Here is a 27,840-nt window from a genome sequence, read left to right as displayed (position 1 = left end):
GCGTGCTTCTCCAGACCAGTGTTGTGCTGAGATGTACTGCATGCACCTACACGTAGTGCCGCTAGAGGGCGATAAAACGCACCACTTTACACTTGCTGCAATTCGACTGAAGGGACAGTACAAACACATTAGAAGGTCTATGAAGTTTATGGTCCAATTAAAATGATTGTTTTTACTTCTTCAGTTAATTTGATTGGCCTTTGGAGGAATATGTCTCACATTATCGAGGACTGACATTACAAAAGAGAATCAATATTTACATATTGATTCATGAGTAACTAAGCAGAGAACGTTAGGAAGTAGTGTCTTATTGATACCTAATAATGCCCGCCTTTATGGCTATAGACCAATAAGAAATGACAGTGATGTCAACATACATTATGATTATTTATGATTACTTATCAATACCATATGCATTTCGCTGCAGCTAGACCGAGCTGCAACAAACACTCAAACTGGACAGTTTTATCTCAATCTCTTCATTCAAAGACTCAATCATGGACACTCTTACTGGCACTTGTAGCGGCTTTGCCTGAGGAATTGTTGTCTCTACCTTCTTGCCCTTTGCTCTGGTACCATGTTGTGCTGCTACCATGTTGTGCTGCTACCATGTTGTGTTGCTACCATGTTGTGTTGTCATGTGCTGCTGCCTTGCTATGTTGTTGTCTTTAGGTCTCTCATCATCCAGTGTTGTTTGTCTTGTCGTGATCTGTGTTTTGTCCTATATTATTATTATTGTGTTTTTTCATCCCAGCCTCCGTCCCTGCAGGATGCCTCTGCCTTGGCTTGGGGGACAGGGAGAGAGGGGTACACTGTCCCTGCAGGATGCCTTTCTGCCTTGGCTTGGGGGACAGGGAGACCGCCTTGCCTTTTAGAGACTGCCTTGGGGGGGACAGGGAGAGGATGCCTTTTAGAGACTGCCTTGGCTTGGGGGACAGGGAGAGAGGGGTACACTGTCCCTGCAGGATGCCTTTTAGAGACTGCCTTGGCTTGGGGGACAGGGAGAGAGGGGTACAGTGTCCCTGCAGGATGCCTTTTAGAGACTGCCTTGGCTTGGGGGACAGGGAGAGAGGGGTACACTGTCCCTGCAGGATGCCTTTTAGAGACTGCCTCCCTGCCCTGCAGGATGCCTTTTAGAGACTGCCTTGGCTTGGGGGACAGGGAGAGAGGGGTACACTGTCCCTGCAGGATGCCTTTCAGAGACCGCCTTGGCACTTTGTTTTGGTGCAGCAAACAACTCAGCACAGATGACACGAGGTCCATCGAAAAGACAAAGCCACACGGCCTTAGACCTCTGTAGCTCAGTTGGTAGAGCATGGCGCTTGCAACACCAGGATAGTGGGTTCAATTCCCAGACCACCTTTACATAAAATGTATGCATGCATTACTGTAAGACACTTGTGCTAAACGGCATTTATTATTAGAATTGACACAATAATGGAAAGTTACCAGACAATATTATAACAGAGAATCTATTGAATATGATTAAACATCTTTCAAGACCAGAAGTCACACCGTGACACTAGAGGCTCAAAACGAGTGTGACAGAGACCAACATGATGAAACAGAGATACGAGGAGAGGGACAGAGGATGGCTGCTGCTCGCGGCGGAGGAGGTGGCGGTGGTGGTGGTGGCAACTTTAGGTGTAGTCACGGTGATGCTGTTCTTAGTGGTAGCATTGGTGACTGTTGGCTGGACAGTGGTATCCACTGTGACTCTGATGGACCTGAAACAGGTTCCCACGTTCCCCGCGCCGTCCACCGCCACCAGCTCTACCTCCGGGGAACAGCAGGAGGCGCTGTAGGCTGCCAGAGTCACGGTCCAATTCCCAGCGCCCATCACCGTGGTGGTGTTGAGGGTTCCGTTGCCCTGGCGCAGAGTGACGTGCTCGATGCCAGTCCCGTTGCCGTCCGTCAGGTTGGCAGAGAGCTCCCACATGGACAGGCTGCAGTCGTCAGAACAATTAGCTGTTATGCTGACCACATCGCACACCGGACGGCTGACATCTGTCACCTGTAAGGGAGGGGAAAGAATGACATTTTTATAAGGATCCCCATTAGCTGTTATGCTGACCACATCGCACACCGGACGGCTGACATCTGTCACCTGTAAAGGAGGGGAAAGAATGACATTTTTATAAGGATCCCCATTAGCTGTTATGCTGACCACATCGCACACCGGACGGCTGACATCTGTCACCTGTAAAGGAAAGGACATTTTTATAAGGATCCCCATTAGCTGTTAACCAGAATGACATTTTTATAAGGATCCCCATTAGCTGTTATGCTGACCACATCGCACACCGGACGGCTGACATCTGTCACCTGTAAGGGAGGGGAAAGAATGACATTTTTATAAGGATCCCCATTAGCTGTTATGCTGACCACATCGCACACCGGACAGCTGACATCTGTCACCTGTAAGGGAGGGGAAAGAATGACATTTTTATAAGGATCCCCATTAGCTGTTATGCTGACCACATCGCACACCGGACGGCTGACATCTGTCACCTGTAAGGGAGGGGAAAGAATGACATTTTTATAAGGATCCCCATTAGCTGTTATGCTGACCACATCGCACACCGGACGGCTGACATCTGTCACCTGTAAGGGAGGGGAAAGAATGACATTTTTATAAGGATCCCCATTAGCTGTTATGCTGACCACATCGCACACCGGACGGCTGACATCTGTCACCTGTAAAGGAGGGGAAAGAATGACATTTTTATAAGGATCCCCATTAGCTGACGCCATGACGTTAGCAAGTCTATCTGGGGTCTGACACATATCTAAAAAGACATTACAAACAATTACAACACTAACCCTGGAGGAAAGACATTAGTAATTCCTTTTAATCCTTGATGTAATTCTAGCCTGGGTACCAGTCTGTTTGTGCCATCATTCCATTCCTTGCTAATGTTGGCACAAACAGATCTGGGCCCAGGCTACTGTAATTCTACCACTACACCCAGAACAGAGAAAAAACATCAGAGTTACCGGTGAAACGACTGTGAGGCGCATAACAGCATAGTTAGTGTCGGTGGCCCCGGGAGACTCAGCCTCGATAGTCAGGGTGACGTCCGTGCCCGATTCGGTGTTGGCGGGCGCCGTGAGAGTCACTGTACCGTTGGCACTGACCCCGGTCACTAGCGTCAGTTCTGTAGGGGAAGAGGAGGGGAACCCCCGGTCGTTTGTGGCCCGGATGGTGAAGGATCCGCCTGTCCCGTTGGTTGTCACAGTGAACAGAACTGAAAAGGGTGTTCCAGGCTCCAGGTCACTTTCTGCCTCAGCCTGAAATCAGACAGAACACAACAGAACGTTCTGCCTCAGCCTGAAATCAGACAGAACACAACAGAACGTTCTGCCTCAGCCTGAAATCAGACAGAACACAACAGAACGTTCTGCCTCAGCCTGAAATCAGACAGAACACAACACAACGTTCTGCCTCAGCCTGAAATCAGACAGAACACAACAGAACGTTCTGCCTCAGCCTGAAATCAGACAGAACACAACAGAACGTTCTGCCTCAGCCTGAAATCAGACAGAACACAACACAACGTTCTGCCTCAGCCTGAAACCAGGCAGAACGCAGCAGAACGTTCTGCCTACTCTAGTCATTCATTTCTCTGAATATGGAGCTCTGTGTACTCACTACCCAGTATTGGTAGGCTACAAGTATCCCCAGGAAACCTCCCCCAACACTAACCATCACAGGTTAAAATGAAACAATTACCAGACCCAGCGTTACAGGGCGACTTCAACAACTCTGAATCTTGACATTTGACCTTGGCACTCACCATCACCATAACAGTGGAGGCTCTGAGGCGGGTGGAGGACTGTCTCTGGAAGCTGTCAGGTAATGCCCTAGTGGTGGCGCTGTTCTCTCCTCTCAGACGCACAACAAATTCCCCCGCTGGGATTCTGTCCATGGTAACCAGGAAGTCCCCGCCGCCGACTGATTCCAAGGTTCCATTGACCTCCCCTGACCCCGAGGCCTCAACCAGCGCCACCTCTGTCAGCCTCACAGATTCACTCCCCGTCACTGACACCAGCAGGGTGGCATTACCACCTGGGGCGGAGAAATGTGGTGAGGATGTAGCTAATGTATAAGTAGCAAATCACATCATTGCTGAGCTAGAAACTTGTAAGTAAAAAACAAAAAGTTAGGAGTGTTATATCAGCATCAATGTTAGGAACCACGTTGGAGGAACTGAGACATAGACAGCATTGTGGTGCCCCTGTAAATATCCACCCTGTGTCACTGTGCTCCAACTGTTAACAAACTGTTTGTTTAAATGTCTCACCAGCTTGAGGACGGGACTCTAAAACAGCGAAGGCTGGATGAGGTCCCTGTGACACCTCCACAAAGTCAAACAGGAAGTCGATGCCGCTCTGACCTGGAAAGAGAAAGTCAAAGAGCTCTTTGACCTCTGAACATGGAATAAAAGCATATGCTCAAAAGTTGTCAATAAACAATCATCACACTAGAGTTGTAGGTACTCTGTAACAATGTGTTACCCACACACTTAACCTGCGAATCTAAATACCATGTAACACACTGTTCAGCACACTATAACAAATGGTTGCTAACTTGCCTAATTTCTGTGTAATATGCCCTCCAGAAAAGCCAACGTTGTCAAACTCACCTACGACCTTCAGTGAGTAGGGCACAGTTGACGACACACTGATTTCCCATAATCCCGCTTGGCTGTCCAGCCCCAGTGTGAGGAAGTTCCCCACGGTTTTAATCGTTGCCAGAGGCCCATTTACCTCCCCACTACTCTGGGACACACCTGTAGGATGACATCACCATAGCAACAAACATGGGAATTTGCCCCAAGCTACAACATAAATACATCCCTAATGATTTGAATAGAGAGCATGTTTATGATATTTTAAATGTAACCTTTATATCAGGGTTCTCCAACCCTGTTCCTGGAGAACTACATCCCTGTAGGTTTTAACTCCAACCCTGTTCCTGGAGAACTAACGCCTGTAGGTTTTAACTCCAACCCTGTTCCTGGAGAACTAACGCCTGTAGGTTTTAACTCCAACCCTGTTCCTGGAGAACTAAGTCCCTGTAGGTTTTAACTCCAAACCTGTTCCTGGAGAACCCCCTCCCTGTAGGTTTTAACTCCAACCCTGTTCCTGGAGAGATACCCTCCTGTAGGTTTTAACTCCAACCCTGTTCCTGGAGAACTACCTCCCTGTAGGTTTTAACTCCAACCCTGTTCCTGGAGAACTAACGCCTGTAGGTTTTAACTCCAACCCTGTTCCTGGAGAACTAACGCCTGTAGGTTTTAACTCCAACCCTGTTCCTGGAGAACTAAGTCCCTGTAGGTTTTAACTCCAAACCTGTTCCTGGAGAACCCCCTCCCTGTAGGTTTTAACTCCAACCCTGTTCCTGGAGAGATACCCTCCTGTAGGTTTTAACTCCAACCCTGTTCCTGGAGAACTACCTCCCTGTAGGTTTTAACTCCAACCCTGTTCCTGGAGAACTAACGCCTGTAGGTTTTAACTCCAACCCTGTTCCTGGAGAACTAACGCCTGTAGGTTTTAACTCCAACCCTGTTCCTGGAGAACTAAGTCCCTGTAGGTTTTAACTCCAAACCTGTTCCTGGAGAACCCCCTCCCTGTAGGTTTTAACTCCAACCCTGTTCCTGGAGAGATACCCTCCTGTAGGTTTTAACTCCAACCCTGTTCCCGGAGAACTACCTCCCTGTAGGTTTTAACTCCAACCCTAATCTACTACAGGGTTTCCTAAACTCAGTCATAGGGCTCCCCCTTATTGCATGTTGTGATATTTGCCCTTGTACTACACAGCTGATTCAAATAATCAAAGCTTGAGTATGAGTTGCACATGGAGGGCCCCGGGACCTAGTTTGGGAAACCCTGGTCTAGCACACCCGAGTAGCTGTTTGATAAGCTGAATCTGGTTTGTTACAACTGGGGTTGGACTTAAAACCTACAGGAGGGTATCTCTCCAGGAACAGGGTTGGAGTTAAAACGTACAGGAGGGTATCTCTCCAGGAACAGGGTTGGAGTTAAAACGTACAGGAGGGTATCTCTCCAGGAACAGGGTTGGAGTTAAAACCTACAGGAGGGTATCTCTCCAGGAACAGGGTTGGAGTTAAAACCTACAGGAGGGTATCTCTCCAGGAAAAGGGTTGGAGTTAAAACCTACAGGAGGGTATCTCTCCAGGAACAGGGTTGGAGTTAAAACCTACAGGAGGGTATCTCTCCAGGAAAAGGGTTGGAGTTAAAACGTACAGGAGGGTATCTCTCCAGGAAAAGGGTTGGAGAGGCCTGGTTTATATACAATATCCAGGAAGTCCTATTGAGACCAGAAGACCTTTCTTTCAACAGAGACCTGACTTTGTGATGAGAGATTTTAATGTCAATGAGACTCCTCTGGTTAAATAAAAAGGATAAATGAATATCTCTGGAATACCTGAGGGGCTGGTGAGCGTGAAGGAGAGGGAGCTTCCTGTGACATAAGCAGTCAGGTTTCTCACAGACTCATCTACAGTGAAGGAGAAATTATCAGCCCTTCCTGGACTCCGCACAGCCTGTAGAATGGTCACCTGAAAGAAAGAAAGGAGGAGAGGAGTAGAGAGAGAGAGCGGGTTGGAGAAAAATGGCAGATGCATCTTTCAAGAGTAACTCTCCCAGGGTGACATGTTGTTGCACTACGGAAGCCTCGTCTTGGAGCATGGCCATTGGGGCTAGGCTAGGTCCAACAAGGTTGGGACATCTTAATAAAAATAAATCAAATCTTTGGACCAGCGCTGATCCCTTTGTTTAGTTAGTTTCTTCCACATTTATGCAAAGAGTTATGGGATATTAGAACTCTCTCATCCCAACCTTCACATTGTGGACCTAGCGTTACCCTAATGTTTACTATTGGTGTCAAGGCTACCAATGAAGAGCTGGAGGATTCCACAATGATGCTGGTGGCCTTGGGCAGTTCTGTCTTGGTGACCTGTATGGCTTGGCCACCTGAGGACTGGGCCAGCTCCCTGTAGAGCTGGGAGGCTGACACTGCCATCCGACTGTGCTGGACCTGTCCTTGGCCGTGGTCAATACCCCTCCTACGACGGAGCCCCAAAGAGCCAGTTAGGAAGAACGTCACCTGCGTAGAGAGAGAGAGAGAGAGAGAGAGAGAGATTGGGAGATTGGGAGGATACATTGTGAATTCAATGTGTAAATTGAAGGGCAGAGAAAGGAGAGAAATCCAAGGAATTTGATGATCTTCTCTCAACGATTGTGAAGGTCAATAAATCCAAAAGGCAATGGGGCGGCAGGGTAGCCTAGTGGTTAGAGCGTTGGACTAGTAACCGGAAGGTTGCGAGTTCAAATCCCCGAGCTGACAAGGTACAAATCTGTCGTTCTGCCCCTGAACAGGCAGTTAACCTACTGTTCCCAGGCCGTCATTGAAAATAAGAATATGTTCTTAACTGACTTGCCTAGTTAAATAAAGGTAAAATATAAAAAATAAATGAAAAAGCCAGAGGAAAATGTGTATTTTACCGGTTAATGTTGCTTGTTACATGGAGTATAACAAGGACCAGCTACTCACCACTGACTTAGTGCGTTCTATTAGAGCGATCACCGTGCCCATTAGATTCAAGTCTTTTGGAGGGGCATCAGTGAAAAGGAAGATCTCTGAAGAGGGGGGTGCACCAGTTAAAGCCAACTGTAGAAAGTACAGGGGATACAGTCACACTAGCACACCACTACAATGTATTGGGAATACATTCTGTGTTGAACTGGCAGCTTGAATGCAAATTCACAATTCAAATTCATAGATATACAGTGGGGAGAACAAGTATTTGATACACTGCCTGTTTTGCAAAGCATGTAGAGGTCTGTAATTTTTTATCAAAGGTACACTTCAACTGTGAGAGACGGAATCTAAAACAAAAATCCAGAAAAACACATTGTATGATTTTTAAGTAATTCATTTGCATGACATGGGGTGGCAGCGTAGCCTAGTGGTTAGAGCATTGGACTAGTAACCGGAAGGTTGCAAGTTCAAACCCCTGAGCTGACAAGGTACAAATCTGTTGTTCTGCCCCTGAACAGGCAGTTAACCCACTGTTCCCAGGCCGTCATTGAAAATAAGAATATGTTCTTAACTGACTTGCCTGGTTAAATAAAGGTAAAATTAAATTTAAAAAACATATGTATATGTTCTCCCCACTGTACATATATACAGTCTTATTTTGGTTGTACATGCCTCTCCAACACTACAGGTTTGTCAGTCACTGTACCTGAAGTCCTGATAGACTCATCTCCGGGAAATCTCCTCCTCCATCAGCATTCAGTGCATTGATCTGGGCCTTAAAGACGTTTGGGTCTGTGGTCCGCATCAGGGGCCCAAAGTCTTGTGGCACAAAAATAATAGGAAAGGACAAGGTCACAGGCGTTGTCCATGTCATGTGTGTAGGATGCCGAAACGTTGGTAAATACCCATTACATTGCTGGGAGTGTGCGATTTTCTTAATTTTGATAGTTTATAGTTTATTCGCCGTTAGTCAGCACCTCCACACAAACTGTTTTCTGGGTGTGCGTTTTTTTATACACGTTATCCGTTATCCGTGTCATAGAAGGAGGCCTTTTCAAACTATTTAACCTTATTTATTACTTTATCAAACATGACATCATAACATTAGTGATCAAAATCTGTTACATTTGTGAACGTCTAAATCAACATTTGGCCCATTTAAGCAGCGTGCGTCCCTCCTACAGACGAGGGGAGAGGGCCTATGTGAAGGAAGCAGCGTGCGTCCCTCCTACAGACGAGGGGAGAGGGCCTATGTGAAGGAAGCAGCGTGCGTCCCTCCTACAGACGAGGGGAGAGGGCCTATGTGAAGGAAGCAGCGTGCGTCCCTCCTACAGACGAGGGGAGAGGGCCTATGTGAAGGAAGCAGCGTGCGTCCCTCCTACAGACGAGGGGAGAGGGCCTATGTGAAGGAAGCAGCGTGCGTCCCTCCTACAGACGAGGGGAGAGGGCCTCCTGCGTCCCTCCTACAGACGAGGGGAGAGGGCCTAGGGCCTATGTGAAGGAAGCAGCGTGCGTCCCTCCTACAGACGAGGGGAGAGGGCCTATGTGAAGGAAGCAGCGTGCGTCCCTCCTACAGACGAGGGGAGAGGGCCTATGTGAAGGAAGCAGCGTGCGTCCCTCCTACAGACAAGGGGAGAGGGCCTATGTGAAGGAATCCATTTTTTCCTTTTGAACATATGCAATGTGTCTGCCTCCGATGTAAAACAAATGTTTGACTTCCACACAAAATTACTTCATTACATGTTTTAGGTTTAAGGAAGTGTGTAGGTCGCATTCTTTATCATAGAGCTATGAAAGCTATGTATTAAGATCCGCCTGTTCGAGACAAAATCAGTGATTGCTTTGCCATGTCTGTGGTGTGAAGCGGTCCAGCTGGATAAATGTTTTTCGAAGGACCGCCCCTTTGACGTAACGTAGCAGTGAAGTGATATAAATGGATGTAATGATGCAGCCGACCACCAGGGGGAGGCAAATACACATTTATTCAACAAAGGACATTTACACGGTCCTAAGAATGTCTGCTGTCTTCTGATTTTTAAAACGGTGGATAATCAATAAAATAAGTAATGTAAACATTTTTGAAAGAAATTATTCGAGTGATGATACCGTTCGGGACTCATCCCATCTCTCACCTGGGTCATTGAATGGGACCAAGATATAGACTGAGGGCTCGTCTGGCGTTCCTCTCTTGTTGTCAATTATGAACGACGTCGTCTCCCTTACTGCTGCAATGTCGTCCGACATGCTGCCGGTGGTGTCGATCACAAAACACAGAGCTCTAGATCCATTCTTAGAGATCCCCATCATCCTGAGAGAGTGAGAGAAAGAAGAAGAGTGAGAAAGAGAGAGAGGGAGAGGGAGAGGAATCTCATTATGTGTTGGGCAGTGCAAAAGTTGTTGGACATGTGCAGCAGGGGCAGAGGCAGATAAATGGGCTTGAAGAAAAGGACTAGGGCTAGGATGGACTGTAAGTTGGGTTCAGGATTTGTTGGTCGATGGGCCCTGGCTATCCCACGAACATCAGTTTCCAGCAACAGTTTCCGGCGGAGGGCGGCATGCGAAGGAGGAAGGCGAAACTCATCATCCCTCTGGACAGTTGGAGGGTTTGGGTTTGTTTTGCCTGTCGGAAGGCCTGGGGTTTGAATGCTGGCCACCAGCGGGTGGCTTGGAGGCTGCACACTTTCCACAGGAGAGGAGCCCGAAGGACGTGGCACGCTGGTCACACAAGAGGAAATTCACGGATGTGGCGCGCTGACCACTTGAGAGGGCAGCAACGCTCCCCATCCAACCTGACAAGGCTTGAGAGGATCTGCAGAGAAGAATGGGAGAAACTCGCCAAATACAGGTGTGCCAAGCTTGTAGCGTCATACCCAAGAAGACTCGAGGCTGTAATCGCTGACAAATGTGCTTCAACAAAGTACTGAGTAAAGAGTCTGAATACTTTCGTAAATGTGATATTTTCTAAAGTCTCTATAAACCTGTTTTAACTTTGCAATTATGGTGTATTGTGTGTAGATTTGTGATGGAAAAAAACGATGTAATCAATTTTGGAATAAAGCTGTAACAAAATGTGGAAAAAGTAGGGTCTGAATACTTTCCAAACGCACTGATCTTAGCCGGATGCCATGACCTTTCACAACAGTGCTTATATGATCAAGTACAATTCCCCACCGAAGGAAGTCTGTGTCCCCGGCAGCCCCTCTGATATCCTCCAGCAGCTGACTGGTTGCAGCCACGGCCACCTCTGCAGCTGCAGTGTGCCAGTTGCCGTGGTTGGACTCAAGCGAGTCCTTGTTGATCCCACCCGTAGGCTCCTGCCTGCTTGTCTGGTCCAATAATCCCCCATGGCTGCATTTCCCTGCCAACCAATAGAGATTATCAGGACAATACAACTGGTCACTTACAACTGCAGTCAGGATCCTGTATGTTATTACATTGATGTTTATTCTCAGACCGTCAGTCAGAATGCTAATACCCTGGTCCTACAGATTCCATATCTCATAATCTTTTTGTTGCAGGAATTTTCCATGCAAACTTGTAGAGTTTTCAAGATTTAAAAAAGCTTCTAAAGTTTGTAATTTCCAATTTCCAACGTAACCCCTAAAAAATATATATATATAATTATAATCCACATAATAATGAACATTTCCTGTTTCTGCAGGATTATTTTCCTGCTGTGATAAACCGGGTCAAATTAAGATGAGACATCATAAGGACTATTTTGTAAGTGTTTTAGCTAACTTCTCATTTTTCTGTTGAGGAGCTGTAGTATAAAGCACATTTGACCAAAGCACATAGAGGCATGAAACTAGGTTTGTATGCTATTGATATGCTACCTCTGGTCAATTCACGGTGTAAATCCTATTAAAATCATATTAGTGACTGACTCTACCTTTTGGTTTGGTGGAAAAAAAAGGTACAAGGCCAAAATATCCTGAGGTCAGCTTCCTGTCTCTGATGATGTTTTCTAGGATGTTGTTCTGGCAGTCTTTACCGACACAGCTCCGACATGTGGGCGTGTCCTTATCTGGTGGATAGAGGTTTCACAATATAAACTACATCCTGGTACTTTACTACACAACACTACTTGATCTAAAATACTTTTGATGTAAAGCACCATTACATGACCTCTACTAGGGCAGTATGTTGTGACTGCATGAGGCACCATTACATCACCTCTACTAGGGCAGTATGTTGTGACTACATGAGGCACCATTACATCACCTCTACTAGGGCAGTATGTTATGACTGCATGAGGCACCATTACATCACCTCTACTAGGGCAGTATGTTGTGACTACATGAGGCACCATTACATCACCTCTACTAGGGCAGTATGTTATGACTGCATGAGGCACCATTACATCACCTCTACTAGGGCAGTATGTTGTGACTGCATGAGGCACCATTACATCACCTCTACTAGGGCAGTATGTTGTGACTACATGAGGCACCATTACATCACCTCTACTAGGGCAGTATGTTGTGACTACATGAGGCACCATTACATCACCACCATTACTCACTACTAGGGCAGTATGTTGTGACTACATGAGGCACCATTACATCACCTCTACTAGGGCAGTATGTTGTGACTACATGAGGCACCATTACATCACCTCTACTAGGGCAGTATGTTGTGACTACATGAGGCACCATTACATCACCTCTACTAGGGCAGTATGTTGTGACTACATGAGGCACCATTACATCACCTCTACTAGGGCTAGGTGACTACATGAGGCACCATTACATCACCTCTACTAGGGCAGTATGTTGTGACTACATGAGGCACCATTACATCACCTCTACTAGGGCAGTATGTTGTGACTACATGAGGCACCATTACATCACCTCTACTAGGGCAGTATGTTGTGACTACATGAGGCACCATTACATCACCTCTACTAGGGCAGTATGTTGTGACTACATGAGGCACCATTACATCACCTCTACCTTGTGACTACTGAGGCACCATTACATCACCTCTACTAGGGCAGTATGTTGTGACTACATGAGGCACCATTACATCACCTCTACTAGGGCAGTATGTTGTGACTACATGAGGCACCACTTATGTTGTGATCATGAGGCACTTACATACTAGGGCAGTATGTTGTGACTACATGAGGCACCATTACATCACCTCTACTAGGGCAGTATGTTGTGACTACATGAGGCACCATTACATCACCTCTACTAGGGCAGTATGTTGTGACTACATGAGGCACCATTACATCACCTCTACTAGGGCAGTATGTTGTGACTACATGAGGCACCATTACATCACCTCTACTAGGGCAGTATGTTGTGACTACATGAGGCACCATTACATCACCTCTACTAGGGCAGTATGTTGTGACTACATGAGGCACCATTACATCACCTCTACTAGGGCAGTATGTTGTGACTACATGAGGCACCATTACATCACCTCTACTAGGGCAGTATGTTGTGACTACATGAGGCACCATTACATCACCTCTACTAGGGCAGTATGTTGTGACTACATGAGGCACCATTACATCACCTCTACTAGGGCAGTATGTTGTGACTACATGAGGCACCTGTCACGTTCTGACCTTAGTTATTTTATTATGTCTTTGTTTTAGTATGATCAGGGCGTGAGTTGGGTGGGTTGTCTATATTAGTTTTTCTATGATTTGCTATTTCTGTGTTTGGCCTGAACCATATTTAGGTAGCCTGTTTTCTATTGTGTTTCGTGGGTCATTATTTTCTGTTTTCTGCTGTGTGTCTGCACCAGCCAGAACTGTTTTCGGTCGTTCTCTTTGTTAGTTTTGTTATCTCCGTGTTCATTTAATAAATATGGACAAAAAGGGGACTTCCGGTTGGAGCGAGTGGTCGCATCTGCACTTCGCTCCCGCGGGTAGTATAACTTTTTCATTATATTTCATTATAGCACAACGGTTTGATTTGTCTAATCTTAGCAATTTCTTCTCAGCTAGCTACATAGCCGTCTTTGTATCAAAGATAATTGCGTAATTATCGTATTTCGCCATCCTAACGTAGTCTTCACTAGCCAGCTAGCTAACGTCCACTGATTAGCTGCACTGGAGAAACTATTACACTCAACTGAACGACTTGATTAGTGTAGTGTTAGCTAGCTACATAGCTGTCTTTGCTGTCTTCGTATCATCGTATCCAAGATAATTGTGTTTAGGTTTAGAGTGTGTAGTCTTAGAGTGATTATCTTAATTTACCGAGGTTAGCTAGCCAGCTATTTGTCGTCCTTAACGTAGGAGACTCTGCTAGCTAGCCAACAGCTAGCCAACGTCTTCTGAATAGACTCAACAACCCGGTCGCATTCACAGGTAGTATCACATTTTCACTTCATTTCATTACAGTACAACGGTTTGATTTGTTTGATCGTAGCTAGCTACATAGCTAGCTACATAGCCGTCTTTGTATCAAAGATAATTGTGTAGTCTAGAGCGATTTTCTAGGTTAGCTAGCCAGCTATTGTCGTTCTTTTAACGCAACGTAACGTAAAAACTGCTAGCTAGCCAGCTAGCCCCCGAATAGCAACACTGCAGAAACTATTACACTCAACGGAACGACTTGATTAGTGTAGTGTCAACAACGCACCCACTGCCAGCTGGCCTACTTCAGCAGTACTGTATCATTTTAATCATTTTAGTCAATAAGATTCTTGCTACGTAGCTTAACTTTCTGAACATTCGAGACGTGTAGTCCACTTGTCATTCCAATCTCCTTTGCATTAGCGTAGCCTCTTCTGTAGCCTGTCAACTATGTGTACTGTTTATCCCTGTTCTCTCCTCTCTGCACAGACCATACAAACGCTCCACACCGCGTGGCCGCGGCCACCCTACTCTGGTGGTCCCAGCGCGCACGACCCACGTGGAGTTCCAGGTCTCCGGTAGCCTCTGGAACTGCCAATCTGCGGTCAACAAGGCAGAGTTCATCTCAGCCTATGCCTCCCCAGTCCCTCGACTTCTTGGCACTGACGGAAACATGGATCACCACAGACAACACTGCTACTCCTACTGCTCTCTCTTCGTCCGCCCACGTGTTCTCGCACACCCCGAGAGCTTCTGGTCAGCGGGGTGGTGGCACCGGGATCCTCATCTCTCCCAAGTGGTCATTCTCTCTTTCTCCCCTTACCCATCTGTCTATCGCCTCCTTTGAATTCCATGCTGTCACAGTTACTAGCCCTTTCAAGCTTAACATCCTTATCATTTATCGCCCTCCAGGTTCCCTCGGAGAGTTCATCAATGAGCTTGATGCCTTGATAAGCTCCTTTCCTGAGGACGGCTCACCTCTCACAGTTCTGGGCGACTTTAACCTCCCCACGTCTACCTTTGACTCTTTCCTCTCTGCCTCCTTCTTTCCACTCCTCTCCTCTTTTGACCTCACCCTCTCACCTTCCCCCCCTACTCACAAGGCAGGCAATACGCTCGACCTCATCTTTACTAGATGCTGTTCTTCCACTAACCTCATTGCAACTCCCCTCCAAGTCTCCGACCACTACCTTGTATCCTTTTCCCTCTCGCTCTCATCCAACACCTCCCACACTGCCCCTACTCGGATGGTATCGCGCCGTCCCAACCTTCGCTCTCTCTCCCCCGCTACTCTCTCCTCTTCCATCCTATCATCTCTTCCCTCTGCTCAAACCTTCTCCAACCTATCTCCTGATTCTGCCTCCTGAACCCTCCTCTCCTCCCTCTCTGCATCCCTTGACTCTCTATGTCCCCTATCCTCCAGGCTGGCTCGGTCCTCCCCTCCCGCTCCGTGGCTCGATGACTCATTGCGAGCTCACAGAACAGGGCTCCGGGCAGCCGAGCGGAAATGGAGGAAAACTCGCCTCCCTGCGGACCTGGCATCCTTTCACTCCCTCCTCTCTACATTTTCCTCCTCTGTCTCTGCTGCTAAAGCCACTTTCTACCACGCTAAATTCCAAGCATCTGCCTCTAACCCTAGGAAGCTCTTTGCCACCTTCTCCTCCCTCCTGAATCCTCCTCCCCCCCCTCCCTCTCTGCAGATGACTTCGTCAACCATTTTGAAAAGAAGGTCGACGACATCCGATCCTCGTTTGCTAAGTCAAACGACACCGCTGGTTCTGCTCACACTGCCCTACCCTGTGCTCTGACCTCTTTCTCCCCTCTCTCTCCAGATGAAATCTTGCGTCTTGTGACGGCCGGCCGCCCAACAACCTGCCCGCTTGACCCTATCCCCTCCTCTCTTCTCCAGACCATTTCCGGAGACCTTCTCCCTTACCTCACCTCGCTCATCAACTCATCCCTGACCGCTGGCTATGTCCCTTCCGTCTTCAAGAGAGCGAGAGTTGCACCCCTTCTGAAAAAACCTACACTTGATCCCTCCGATGTCAACAATTACAGACCAGTATCCCTTCTTTCTTTTCTCTCCAAAACTCTTGAACGTGCCGTCCTTGGCCAGCTCTCCCGCTATCTCTCTCTGAATGACCTTCTTGATCCAAATCAGTCAGGTTTCAAGACTAGTCATTCAACTGAGACTGCTCTCCTCTGTATCACGGAGGCGCTCCGCACTGCTAAAGCTAACTCTCTCTCCTCTGCTCTCATCCTTCTAGATCTATCGGCTGCCTTCGATACTGTGAACCATCAGATCCTCCTCTCCACCCTCTCCGAGTTGGGCATCTCCGGCGCGGCCCACGCTTGGATTGCGTCCTACCTGACAGGTCGCTCCTACCAGGTGGCGTGGCGAGAATCTGTCTCCTCACCACGCGCTCTCACCACTGGTGTCCCCCAGGGCTCTGTTCTTGGCCCTCTCCTATTCTCGCTATACACCAAGTCACTTGGCTCTGTCATAACCTCACATGGTCTCTCTTATCATTGCTATGCAGACGACACACAATGAATCTTCTCCTTTCCCCCTTCTGATGACCAGGTGGCGAATCGCATCTCTGCATGTCTGGCAGACATATCAGTGTGGATGACGGATCACCACCTCAAGCTGAACCTCGGCAAGACGGAGCTGCTCTTCCTCCCGGGGAAGGACTGTCCGTTCCATGATCTCGCCATCACGGTTGACAACTCCATTGTGTCTACCTCCCAGACCGCCAAGAACCTTGGCGTGATCCTGGACAACACCCTGTCGTTCTCAACCAACATCAAGGCGGTGGCCCGTTCCTGTAGGTTCATGCTCTACAACATCCGCAGAGTACGACCCTGCCTCACACAGGAAGCGGCGCAGGTCCTAATCCAGGCACTTGTCATCTCCCGTCTGGATTACTGCAACTCGCTGTTGGCTGGGCTCCCTGCCTGTGCCATTAAACCCCTTCAACTCATCCAGAACGCCGCAGCCCATCTGGTGTTCAACCTTCCCAAGTTCTCTCACGTCACCCCGCTCCTCCGTTCTCTCCACTGGCTTCCAGTTGAAGCTCGCATCCGCTACAAGACCATGGTGCTTGCCTACGGAGCTGTGAGGGGAACGGCACCTCAGTACCTCCAGGCTCTGATCAGGCCCTACACCCAAACAAGGGCACTGCGTTCATCCACCTCTGGCCTGCTCGCCTCCCTACCACTGAGGAAGTACAGCTCCCGCTCAGCCCAGTCAAAACTGTTCGCTGCCCTGGCCCCCCAATGGTGGAACAAACTCCCTCACGACGCCAGGACAGCGGAGTCAATCACCACCTTCCGGAGACACCTGAAACCCCACCTCTTTAAGGAATACCTAGGATAGGATAAGTAATCCCTCTCCCCCCCCCTTAAGATTTAGATGCACTATTGTAAAGTGACTGTTCCACTGGATGTCATAAGGTGAATGCACCAATTTGTAAGTCGCTCTGGATAAGAGCGTCTGCTAAATGACTTAAATGTAAATGTAAATGTACCACGCTGCACCTTGGTCCTCCTCTTCTTCCACCGACGACGGCCGTTACAGAATCACCCACCACAAAAGGACCAAGCAGCGTGGTAACCAGGAGCAGCAGCGATATAAGGAGGAATGGACATGGGAGGACATTCTGGATGGCAAGGGTTGCTACACTTGGGAGGAGATCCTGGCTGGAAGGGATCGCCTTCCATGGGAACAGGTGGAGGCAGCCAGGAGAGTGGAGGCAGCAGGTAAAGGGAGCCAGTGATACGAGGGAACACGGCTGGCAAGGAAGCCCGAGAGGCAGTCCCAAGAAGGTCTGGGGGAGGCACACGGGATGTGTGGCTAAGTCAGGTAGGAGACCTGAGCCAACTCCCCGTGCTTACCATGGCGGGCGTCATACTGGTCAGGCACCGTGTTATGCGGTGGAGCGCACGGTGTCCCCAGGACACGTGCTTAGCCCGGTGCGCTACATCCCAGCTCTCTGCATCTGCCGGGCTAGGGTGAGGATCCAGCCAGGGCGGATGGTGCCAGCCCTGCTCTCCAGACAGCCAGTGCGTCTCCTCGGGCCAGGATATCCTGTGCCTGCGCCACGCACATGCCGGGCTAGAGTACCCATCCAGCCAGGACGGGTTGTGCAGGCCATTAGTTCGAGACCTCCAGTGCGCCTCCACGGTCCTGTGTATCCGGTGCCTCCTCCATGCACCAGGCCTCCTGTGGCAGCCCCCCTCTCAGTCTCCTTCCTACCATCTGTCCTGAGCTGCCAGGGTCTCCCGTCTGTCCTGAGCTGCCAGGGTCTCCCGTCTGTCCTGAGCTGCCAGGGTCTCCCGTCTGTCCTGAGCTGCCAGGGTCTCCCGTCTGTCCTGAGCTGTCAGAGCCGCCCGCCAGTCAGGAGCTGCTGGAGTCGCCCTTCACTCCGGAGCTGCCGGAGTCTCTCACCTGTCCGGTGCTGCCGGAATCTCTCGTCCATTCGGGACCCGTGGCTTGGGTCCCCAGTCCGAGGTTGGCGGAAAGGGTCGCCGCGTTAAAGAGGCCACGGAGGCGAGTAAAGAGGCGGAGAAGGAATATGTTGGAGTGGGGTCCACGTCCCGCGCCAGAGCCGCCACCGTGGACAGACACCCAACCTGACCCTCCCCTATAGGTTTAGGTTTTGCAGCCGGAGGCCGCACCTTTGGGGTGGGGGGTACTGTCATGTTCTGACCTTAGTTCTTTCATTATATCTTTGTTTTAGTATGGTCAGGGCGTGAGTTGGGTGGGTTGGCTATGTTAGTTTTTCAATGATTTGCTATTTCTGTGTTTGGCCTGGTATGGTTCTCAATCAGAGGCAGCTGTCAATCAGACCGCTTGTCTCTTCAAATTAACATTCAACCTACATGTTTTAGTTGGCAAATAGCCATCTATCTTCAAACTACTCTGTACTCAATGAGCCATCTTCAAACTCATTCAGACATTTTCAAACTACTCCCCCTTGTTAACATACACACCCAGACGCATGCCCACGCAATACCTGCAACAGGGCCGATGTCTGACACGTCTGATCTGATGAGACTGGAATGGGGAAATCTGTTACCCAGTTCTATCCAGTTACTGTGACTGTAGAAGTCCTGAAAACATAACAATGACAAGTTGTTTAAAATAGTGTTATGACAAAGGCCATGTTATTAATTTATTAATGAGAATAAAACATTTTTAAATGCTTTTAGCAAAACATAATATTTCAACAAAAGCACTCACTCTTGTCTTGTGGAGTAAGGAGATAATGCAAACCATCTAAATCACCTGTAAAGTGTGTAAAATGTCTCCCAGCTTCTGTCTTGCTGCCTCAAAGTTCCCTTGCTTGATGCTGGCTTTGACAGAGGTCATTCCATCTTTGATGAGTTTCCACCCCTCGGTGAATCTCTCCCCATCAAAGTGGTACTCTTCATTGAACAGGTGACGGAAGTCAACTCTGGCATTTCTCCAGGTGACATCTGATATGGCACTCTGGAAACTCTTAGCAGAGCCTGATGAGGAGCAGACTAGAGCCAGAGACTCTGCAGTCAGGGGTCCGGGCTACACACACACACACACACACACACACACACACACACACACACACACACACACACACACACACACACACACACGCGCACACGCACGCACGCACACACACACACACACACACACACACACACACACACACACACACACACACGCACGCGCACGCACGCACGCACGCACGCACGCACACACACACACACGCGCATTTTAATAATTAATACATTATTCTACTATACTATACACTGTACTACATTAGAAAACATAACACCAATACTTTCTTTAAAATTATTAATTAATTAAAATGATAAATATAAAACAGTGACAGTATATGAGTCTGATGTGGTTTTTAGTTATGTGGCTTTAGTTTACCTACCGGCAGAGTGAAGTCTCTTCCCTCAACCGAGGCCAGTTGCATGCACACCTTGGCCGTGGTCTGTAAGATGGCTTCCCTGGTGATCTCCAGGTGGTCCATGGAGCTGCCTGAGAAGAGCACCAGGAACCCCTGGACCCCTGTCTGCGAGAGGAGGAGAGAGACAACGGCCAGGACTGATGACATCATAAACCTGTCTTTGGGATGGAGAGGACAGTCAACATGACTTATCATAATGTTATAGTTTAATCATACAGTACCTTCAGAAAGTTTTCACAACCATTGACCACATTTTGTTTTCTTACAACCTGAATTTCAAGGATGGATAAAATGAGATTTCTTGCCATTGACCTAACACAGACAATTCCCCATAATGTCAAAGTGGATTTTTTAAACATATAATTATTCAACACCTTTTTTATGGTGTTATTATTTTATTTATTGTATTATTATTCATTTATGCTAAATAAGTTCATGATTAAACATGTGCTTAACATGTGTTGCAATAATAGACTTTAACATGATTTCTGAATGACTACCTCATCTCTGTACCACACATACAATTATCTGTTAGGTCCCTCATCTCTGTACCCCCACACATACAATTATCTGTTAGGTCCCTCATCTCTGTACCCCACACATACAATTATCTGTAAGGTCCCTCATCTCTGTACCCAACACATACAATTATCTGTAAGGTCCCTCATCTCTGTACCCAACACATACAATTATCTGTAAGGTCCCTCATCTCTGTACCCAACACATACAATTATCTGTAAGGTCCCTCATCTCTGTACCCCAACACATACAATTATCTGTAAGGTCCCTCATCTCTGTACCCCAACACATACAATTATCTGGAAGGTCCCTCATCTCTGTACCCCAACACATACAATTATCTGTAAGGTCCCTCGTCTCTGTACCCCACACATACAATTATCTGTAAGGTCCCTCATCTCTGTACCCCACACATACAATTATCTGTAAGGTCCCATCATCTCTGTACCCATCTCTGTACCCAACACATACAATTATCTGTAAGGTCCCTCATCTCTGTACCCAACACATACAATTATCTGTAAGGTCCCTCATCTCTGTACCCCAACACATACAATTATCTGTAAGGTCCCTCATCTCTGTACCCCACACATACAATTATCTGTAAGGTCCCTCATCTCTGTACCCCAACACATACAATTATCTGTAAGGTCCCTCGTCTCTGTACCCCACACATACAATTATCTGGAAGGTCCCTCATCTCTGTACCCCAACACATACAATTATCTGGAAGGTCCCTCATCTCTGTACCCCACACATACAATTATCTGTAAGGTCCCTCATCTCTGTACCCCACACATACAATTATCTGGAAGGTCCCTCATCTCTGTACCCCAACACATACAATTATCTGGAAGGTCCCTCATCTCTGTACCCCAACAATTATCATCCCTCATCTCTGTACCCAACACATACAATTATCTGTAAGGTCCCTCATCTCTGTACCCCAACACATACAATTATCTGTAAGGTCTCTCATCTCTGTACCCCAACACATACAATTATCTGTAAGGTCCCTCAGTCGAGCAATGAGATTCACACACAGATTCAACCACAAAGGACCAGGGAGGTTTTCAAATGCTTCGCAAAGAAGGGTATCTATTGGTAGATGGGTATACATTTAAAAAAAGAAGACATTGAGTATCCCTTTGAGCAAAGTGAAGTTATTAATTACACTTTGGATGGTGTATCAATACACCCAGTCATTACAAAGATACAGACGTCCTTCCTAACTCAGTTGCCGGAGAGGAAGGAAATTGCTCAAGGATTTCACCATGAGACCAATGGTGACTTAAAAACAATTACAGAGTTTAATGGCTGTGATAGGAGAAAATGGCTCAACAACATTGTAGTTACTACACAATACTAACCTAATTGACAGAATGTAATGAAGGAAGCCTGTACAGAATAAAAATACTCCAAAACATGCATGCTGTTTGCAAAAAGGCACTAAAGTTATACTGTACAAAATGTGAGAAAGCAATTCACTTTTTGTTCTGAATACAGTGTTTTGCTTGGGGCAAACCAATACAACACATTACTGAGTAATGCTTAGTGTGCTTGAGCACAGGGACTATGGTGGTCTGCTTGAAACATGTCAGTATTATGGTACCATTCACCATATTTTCAATTATAGTGGTGGCTGCATCATGTTATGGGTAAGCTTGTGATCGTTCAGGACTGGGGGGTTTTTCAGGGTGGAAAAGAAACGGAATGGAACTACGCACAGACAAAATCCTAAAAGAAAACCTGGTTGAGTCTGATTTCAGCAAGATACTGTGTAATGCTCCGGGTGTCGTGGGTGTGGACTCAAACGCAGGAGACAGAGAGTGCAATGCTGTGCTCTTTAATTGCACCAACACACCACAGGGTCACAATAATAACGGCCCCAAACACGGGGAATGAAAAAGGTACAACTGAAAAATGCACGACCAGGAACACACACGTTCCTCTACTACAGAGCCGAAGGTTACAATGAATAATCCCGCACAACAAACAGGCGGGCCTGCTGTCTAAAGAAGCACAAATAATCAACACAAACAGGTGCTACTAATAAACATACAAGGAGGGGGAGGAAAGACAATCAGTGGCAGCTAATAGGCCGGTGACGACGACCGCCGGGCGCCTCCCAACCTGGAAGGGAAGCCACCCTCGGTCGGACTCGTGACATACTGGGAGATTAATTCACCTTCAACAGGACAATAAACTAAAACACAAGGCCAAATCTACATTGGAGTTGGTCACCAAGAAGACAGTGAATGTTCCTGAGTTTCCGAGTTACAGGTTTGACGTAAATCTGCTTGAAAGTCCATGGCAAGACTTGAAAATGGTTGTCTAGCAACGATCAACAACCAATTTGACAGAGCTTGAAGAATTTTGAACAAAAAATAAATGGGCAAATATTGCACAACCCAGGCATGGAAAGCTCTTTGAGACTTACTCAGAAAGACTCACAGCTGCTTTCACTGCCCAAGTTGATTGTAAACATGTAAATGATATTCTAACTTCACAACAAATAACTGTCGGACAACTTCTAATTATGTTCTACATGGAATACAATAAATTCACTTTTCCTCAATAGAGTTTGAAATTACACACAGCACTAGAATATGAGCCCATTTAAACTCTAAATATTAGCAAAATATAATATCCATTTATACACTGGAGTCTTAATAAGCTTTAATTTGTGCAGCAAAGTATACCTTCTAAATGTGTTCCAATGAGTCAATATCTGTTTCCAAGGACACCTGAGCTGTCACACCCAGACCCCACACAATGCTCCTATCCTTTAATTAACAGCCTTCATACTACAGCCCACACCCTTATCAACCAACAGCTCATTTGACTACAAAGATCAACAAACGACCAGTGCCTACCTTGTTATGCCACAGGATCAGACGTATGTCTGCTATGAAGAGATATGATTCACACAGATGATGGGTCTCTTTATACAACACAACAAGGAAGTGCCGTGCCAACATGATCTACATTAAACCTTTCACTGTTGTCACCTGTTGCATTGACATGATATCTGTTGACAGTGGAAATATATTTTCATTGTTTCATTGTTCTTGTTCCTAAGAAGAGTCACAACTGCCATCAGGATCTTGTATGTTATTACATTAATGTTTCTTCTCTGCCAGTCAGTATGCTACTAGCCTGGTCCTACAGATGCTGTATCTTAATTTGATCATTCTGTTCTTGAAGGATTTTTTTCTGAATAGCAGGAAATGGAATATTCAAGGCTTATGTAGTATTTAATATCCAATTTAAAATCTCAGACTTGATTTGCCCTTATGAAATATGTATCAACAAAAATATGTACCTTACCTTAAATATGTACCTTACAAAAAAATGACAAATTATAATCCACATAATAATGAACATTTCCTGTTGCTGCAGGATTATTTTCCTGCTGTGAGAAACTGGATCAAATTAACACGTGGTATCTTTGGGTCAGTACTGTATGTGTTTTAGCTAACGTCTGTTATTGCTGTTGAGGAGATGTATAAAGCACATACAACCAAAGCAACATGCAACTAGGTTGGTATTCTCTTGCTATGCTACCTCCTGTTAAAATGTGAACCTTTGCCTCAGTTGGAGGTCCTGAGCGCTCTGGAGCAGATTTTCCATCAAGGATCTCTCTGTACTTTGCTCCGTTCTTCTTTGCCTCAAGCCTGACTAGTTTTACATTTAAAAAGACATCCCCACAGCATGATGCTGCCACCACCATGCTTCACCATTGGGATGGTGACAGGTTTCCTCAAAATGTGACGCTTGGCATTCAGGCCAAAGAGGTCAATCTTGGTTTCATCAGACCAGATAATCTTGGTTCTCATGGTCTCAGAGTCTTCAGGTGTCTTTTGGCAAACTCCAAGGGGGCTGTCATGTGCCTTTTACTGAGGAGTGGCTTCTGTCTGGCCAATCTACCATAAAGGCCTGATTGGTGGACTGCTGCAGAGATGGTTGTCCTTCTAGAAGTTTCTCCCATCTCCACAGAGGAACTCTGAAGCTCTGTCAGAGTGACCATCGGGTTCTTGGTCATCACCCTGACCAAGGCCCTTCTCCCCCAATTGCTTAGTTTGGCTGGGTGGCCAGCTGTAGAAAGAGTCTAGGTGGTTCCAAACTGCTTCAGTTTAAGATCTGTGCCTCGACACAATATAGACAAGTGTGTGCCTTTCCAAATCATGTCCAATCATTTGAATGTTTCACAGGTGGACTCCAGTCAAGTTGTAGAAACATCTCAAGAATTATCTGTGTAAACAGGATGCACATGAGCTCAATTTCGAGTCTCATAGCAAAGGGTCTGAATACTTAAGTAAATAATGTATTTGGTTTTAGATCACAAAAAATCATGTTGTTTTCCGCCTTGTGTTTGTTAGGTAACCCGTCACCATCACATCTTTAGTGGTTTTTATGTTGTGATTTAGAAGAAAATAACATTTGTAACATCAACTGGACCAAGATAGAAGTTTTACAACTGTCGGACAACTTCTAATTATGTTCTACATGGAATACAATAAATTCACTTTTCCTCAACAGAGTTTGAAATTACACACAGCACTAGAATATGAGCCCATTTAAACTCTAAATATTAGCAAAATATAATATCCATTTATACACTGAAGGAGTCTTAATAAGCTTTAATTTGTGCAGCAAAGTATACCTTCTAAATGTGTTCCAATCAGTCAATATCTGTTTCCAAGGACACCTGAGCTGTCACACCCAGATCCCACACAGTGCTCCTATCCATTTCTTTCCAGCCTTCATACTACAGCCCACGTGCCCTTATCAACCAAACAGCTCATTTGACTACAAAGATCAACAAACGACCAGTGCCTACCTTGTTATGCCACAGGATCAGACGTATGTCCTCCTATGAAGAGATATGATTCACACAGATGATGGGTCTCTTTATACAACACAACAAGGAAGTGCCGTGCCAACATGATCTACATTAAACCTTTCACTGTTGTCACCTGTTGCATTGACATGATATCTGTTTATGATCAATGGAAACAGGATGCACCTGAGATCAATTTCGAGTCTCGTAACAAAGGGTCTGAATTCTTATGTAAATAAGGTATTTCCGTTTTTTTTATTTTTAATACATTTGCAAAATTTTAAATGTTTTGTCATTATGGGGTATTGTGTGTAGATTGATGAGGATTTTACTAGTTCCTCCACTAACAGAACTACTTCCTCCACTAACAGAAGAGAACTCATCAATTTTAAAATACGGCTGTAAGGTAACAAAATGTGGATAAAGTCAAGGGGTCTGAATACTTTCCGAATGCACTGTATTTTCTTTTCTTATTTTCCCCTAAACCTCCCTCCCCTATTTGCAGTAAACTAATGGACAACAACCCGTAGGCTTCTACCTCGAGCTTATACATACTATGCACTATATACATTTTACGGACACTGTATAATTTACAATAGTTATCTTTTGTTTGTTTTTAGTCCTTCCATCTATCTCTGAACACCATCCAGTTTAGATGGATTTTTGCCATATATTTTTCAACTGTGCTGTGATGTTTCACAAAAGTTCTGAACCTTTTTATTCTCATAATTTCTATAGATTGTAAATTAAAGATACCATTTTTTGCTAAGATTATTATCATATTATTTATCGATTGACTATGACTTTTTAAATCACCCAGCAGTGTGATTTGCAGAGTTAGCTTCAAAATGTGGCAGTTCTTCAGCCAATTTTGGTCTTTAATGGCCGACAGACAAGTTCCTTACTTACCTTCCACTTGCCTCTTCCATTTTTGCAGTAATGCTGTAATTAGTCTGTTGTAATTTTGGGACATTTCCATATATGTGTGTTAGCTACATGTGTGACAAACCTTCACCAGTCCTATTTATGATATCATTTACAAAGATTATACCTTCTTTTAAATCCCAAAATATATATATATATTTTTTAAATCAATTAGTGATTTTGAGTTTTACCCATAATATTTCTTTCTGGTGGATTAAACTGATATTGCAGCCAACATTCTACCGTAATTGAAAGATTCTTATCTGAATAAAGGGGAAAAGGCCATTCTTGAACATGGCGTTCTTGAACATGTGGTGAGACATTCTTACTAATCTGCTAGAGAAGCAGGAAGTGGCGTGCCACCATGACTTTCAAGAAACCTTTCACTGTCGTCACGTGTTGCTTTGGCATGTTATCTGAGTTGAGTAAACACTTTCTTTATCTATCTTGGCATCCTCTGCACACTACTCCCTTTGGAAATCATCTACTGATAAAACTGTTGAATGTTTAAAGGAATGTTGGTGAACATGAATGTTAAACCCTTGGTTTCTTCAGAGGAACATCAACCTGCATGTTTCAGTTGGCAATTAGTCATCTTCAAACTCATTCAGCCATATTCAAACGACTCCCCCTCTTTAACACACAACCAGACGCACACTATCGCCATACCTGCAACAGGGCCGATGTCTGACACGTCTGATCTGATGAGACTGGAATGAGGAAATCTGTTGTCCAGCTCTATCCAGTTACTGTGACTGTAGGAGTCCTGAAAACATAACAATGACAAGTTGTTTAAAATAGTGTTATGACAAAGGCCATGTTATTAATTTATTAATGAGAATAAACCTTTTTTAAATGCTTTTAGCAAAACAAATATTTCATCAAAAGCACTCTCTGTTGTCTTGTGGAGTACGGAGATATTGAAAATCATCTAAATCACCTGTAAAGTGTGTAAATTGTCTCCAGGCTTCTGTCTTGCTGCCTCAATGTTTCCTTGCTTGATGCAGACTTTGACAGAGGTCATGCCAATTTCCGCCCCTCCACGAACCTCTCCCCTTCAAAGTGGTACTCTTCATTGAACAGGTGACGGAAGTCAACTCCGGTATTTCTCCAGGTGACATCTAACACACACACGTACACACACACACACACACACACACACACACACACACACACACACACACACACACACACACACACACACACACACACACACACACACACACACACACACACACACACACACACACACACACACACACACACACACACACATGTTAATAACTAATTAATTATTTTACTATATAGTGTACTACACCAACATAACACCAATACCTTCTTTACTATGACAAAATATAAATATAAAACAGTGTATATGAGTCTGATGTTACTTAGTTTCATGGCTTTAGTTGACTTACCATCAGAGTGAAGTCTCTTCCCTGGATTGTGCAAATTTGTTCTTTTCAAAATTCTTCAGGCTCTGTGAAATCGGTTGTTGATCAACGCTAGACAACCATTTTCAGGTCCTGCCATACATTTTTAAGCAGATTTAACCCGTGTGTTGTCTTAAGGGCCAAAAATACCCGCCACTATGTTTAACAGCAGAGAAAACCCCCCGAAATAAGATTTTTTCAACTTGAAATTTGATGACTTTTCCTAGAATGACCCCAACATTAGAAAAATGAAACATGGCCTTTGTTCGTATTTC

At 45.8% G+C, this 27,840-nt stretch overlaps 1 protein-coding gene across 4 annotated transcripts; it reads right to left on the bottom strand.

Annotated features, from left to right (window-relative positions):
• Positions 1-1,401: 1,401 nt before the first annotated feature.
• LOC124015142 (von Willebrand factor A domain-containing protein 7-like) lies at positions 1,402-27,213 on the bottom strand. Of its 4 annotated transcripts, none has more exons than XM_046330114.1 (17): positions 27,073-27,213; positions 26,802-26,898; positions 19,811-20,004; positions 19,177-19,449; positions 18,905-19,001; positions 11,460-11,594; positions 10,739-10,925; positions 9,700-9,875; positions 8,274-8,386; positions 7,580-7,696; positions 6,920-7,132; positions 6,452-6,584; positions 4,647-4,793; positions 4,305-4,397; positions 3,798-4,069; positions 2,998-3,291; positions 1,402-2,014 (listed from the first exon to the last, which is right to left on the bottom strand). In XM_046330114.1, the coding sequence occupies exons 1-17, from the start codon at positions 27,154-27,156 to the stop codon at positions 1,523-1,525; spliced, it is 3,117 nt and encodes a 1,038-aa protein (XP_046186070.1). In that variant the 5' UTR covers positions 27,157-27,213; the 3' UTR covers positions 1,402-1,522. The 4 variants fall into 4 exon arrangements, with proteins under 4 accessions (XP_046186070.1, XP_046186079.1, XP_046186098.1 ...); XM_046330123.1 differs by lacking the exon at positions 27,073-27,213 and adding an exon at positions 25,209-25,241; XM_046330142.1 differs by lacking the exons at positions 26,802-26,898; positions 27,073-27,213 and adding an exon at positions 25,032-25,171.
• Positions 27,214-27,840: the final 627 nt, after the last annotated feature.

Source organism: Oncorhynchus gorbuscha, linkage group LG02 (assembly GCF_021184085.1).
Source record: "Oncorhynchus gorbuscha isolate QuinsamMale2020 ecotype Even-year linkage group LG02, OgorEven_v1.0, whole genome shotgun sequence".
In the NCBI taxonomy this organism is placed as follows: Eukaryota; Metazoa; Chordata; class Actinopteri; order Salmoniformes; family Salmonidae; genus Oncorhynchus; species Oncorhynchus gorbuscha.
Note: the sequence above shows the minus strand (reverse complement) of the source record. Positions and strands in the feature narration are given on the sequence as shown.

Excerpts from the sequence above, each read along its gene's own strand:
- LOC124015142 (XM_046330114.1), bottom strand. The coding sequence starts at position 27,156 with ATGACCTCTGTCAAAGTCTGCATCAAGCAAGGAAACATTGAGGCAGCA. Across the intron at positions 7,697-8,273 it reads TGAGTCTATCAGGACTTCAG|TTGGCTTTAACTGGTGCACC; the intron begins GTACAGTGACTG and ends TACTTTCTACAG. Across the intron at positions 3,292-3,797 it reads CCTCCACTGTTATGGTGATG|GCTGAGGCAGAAAGTGACCT; the intron begins GTGAGTGCCAAG and ends GTCTGATTTCAG.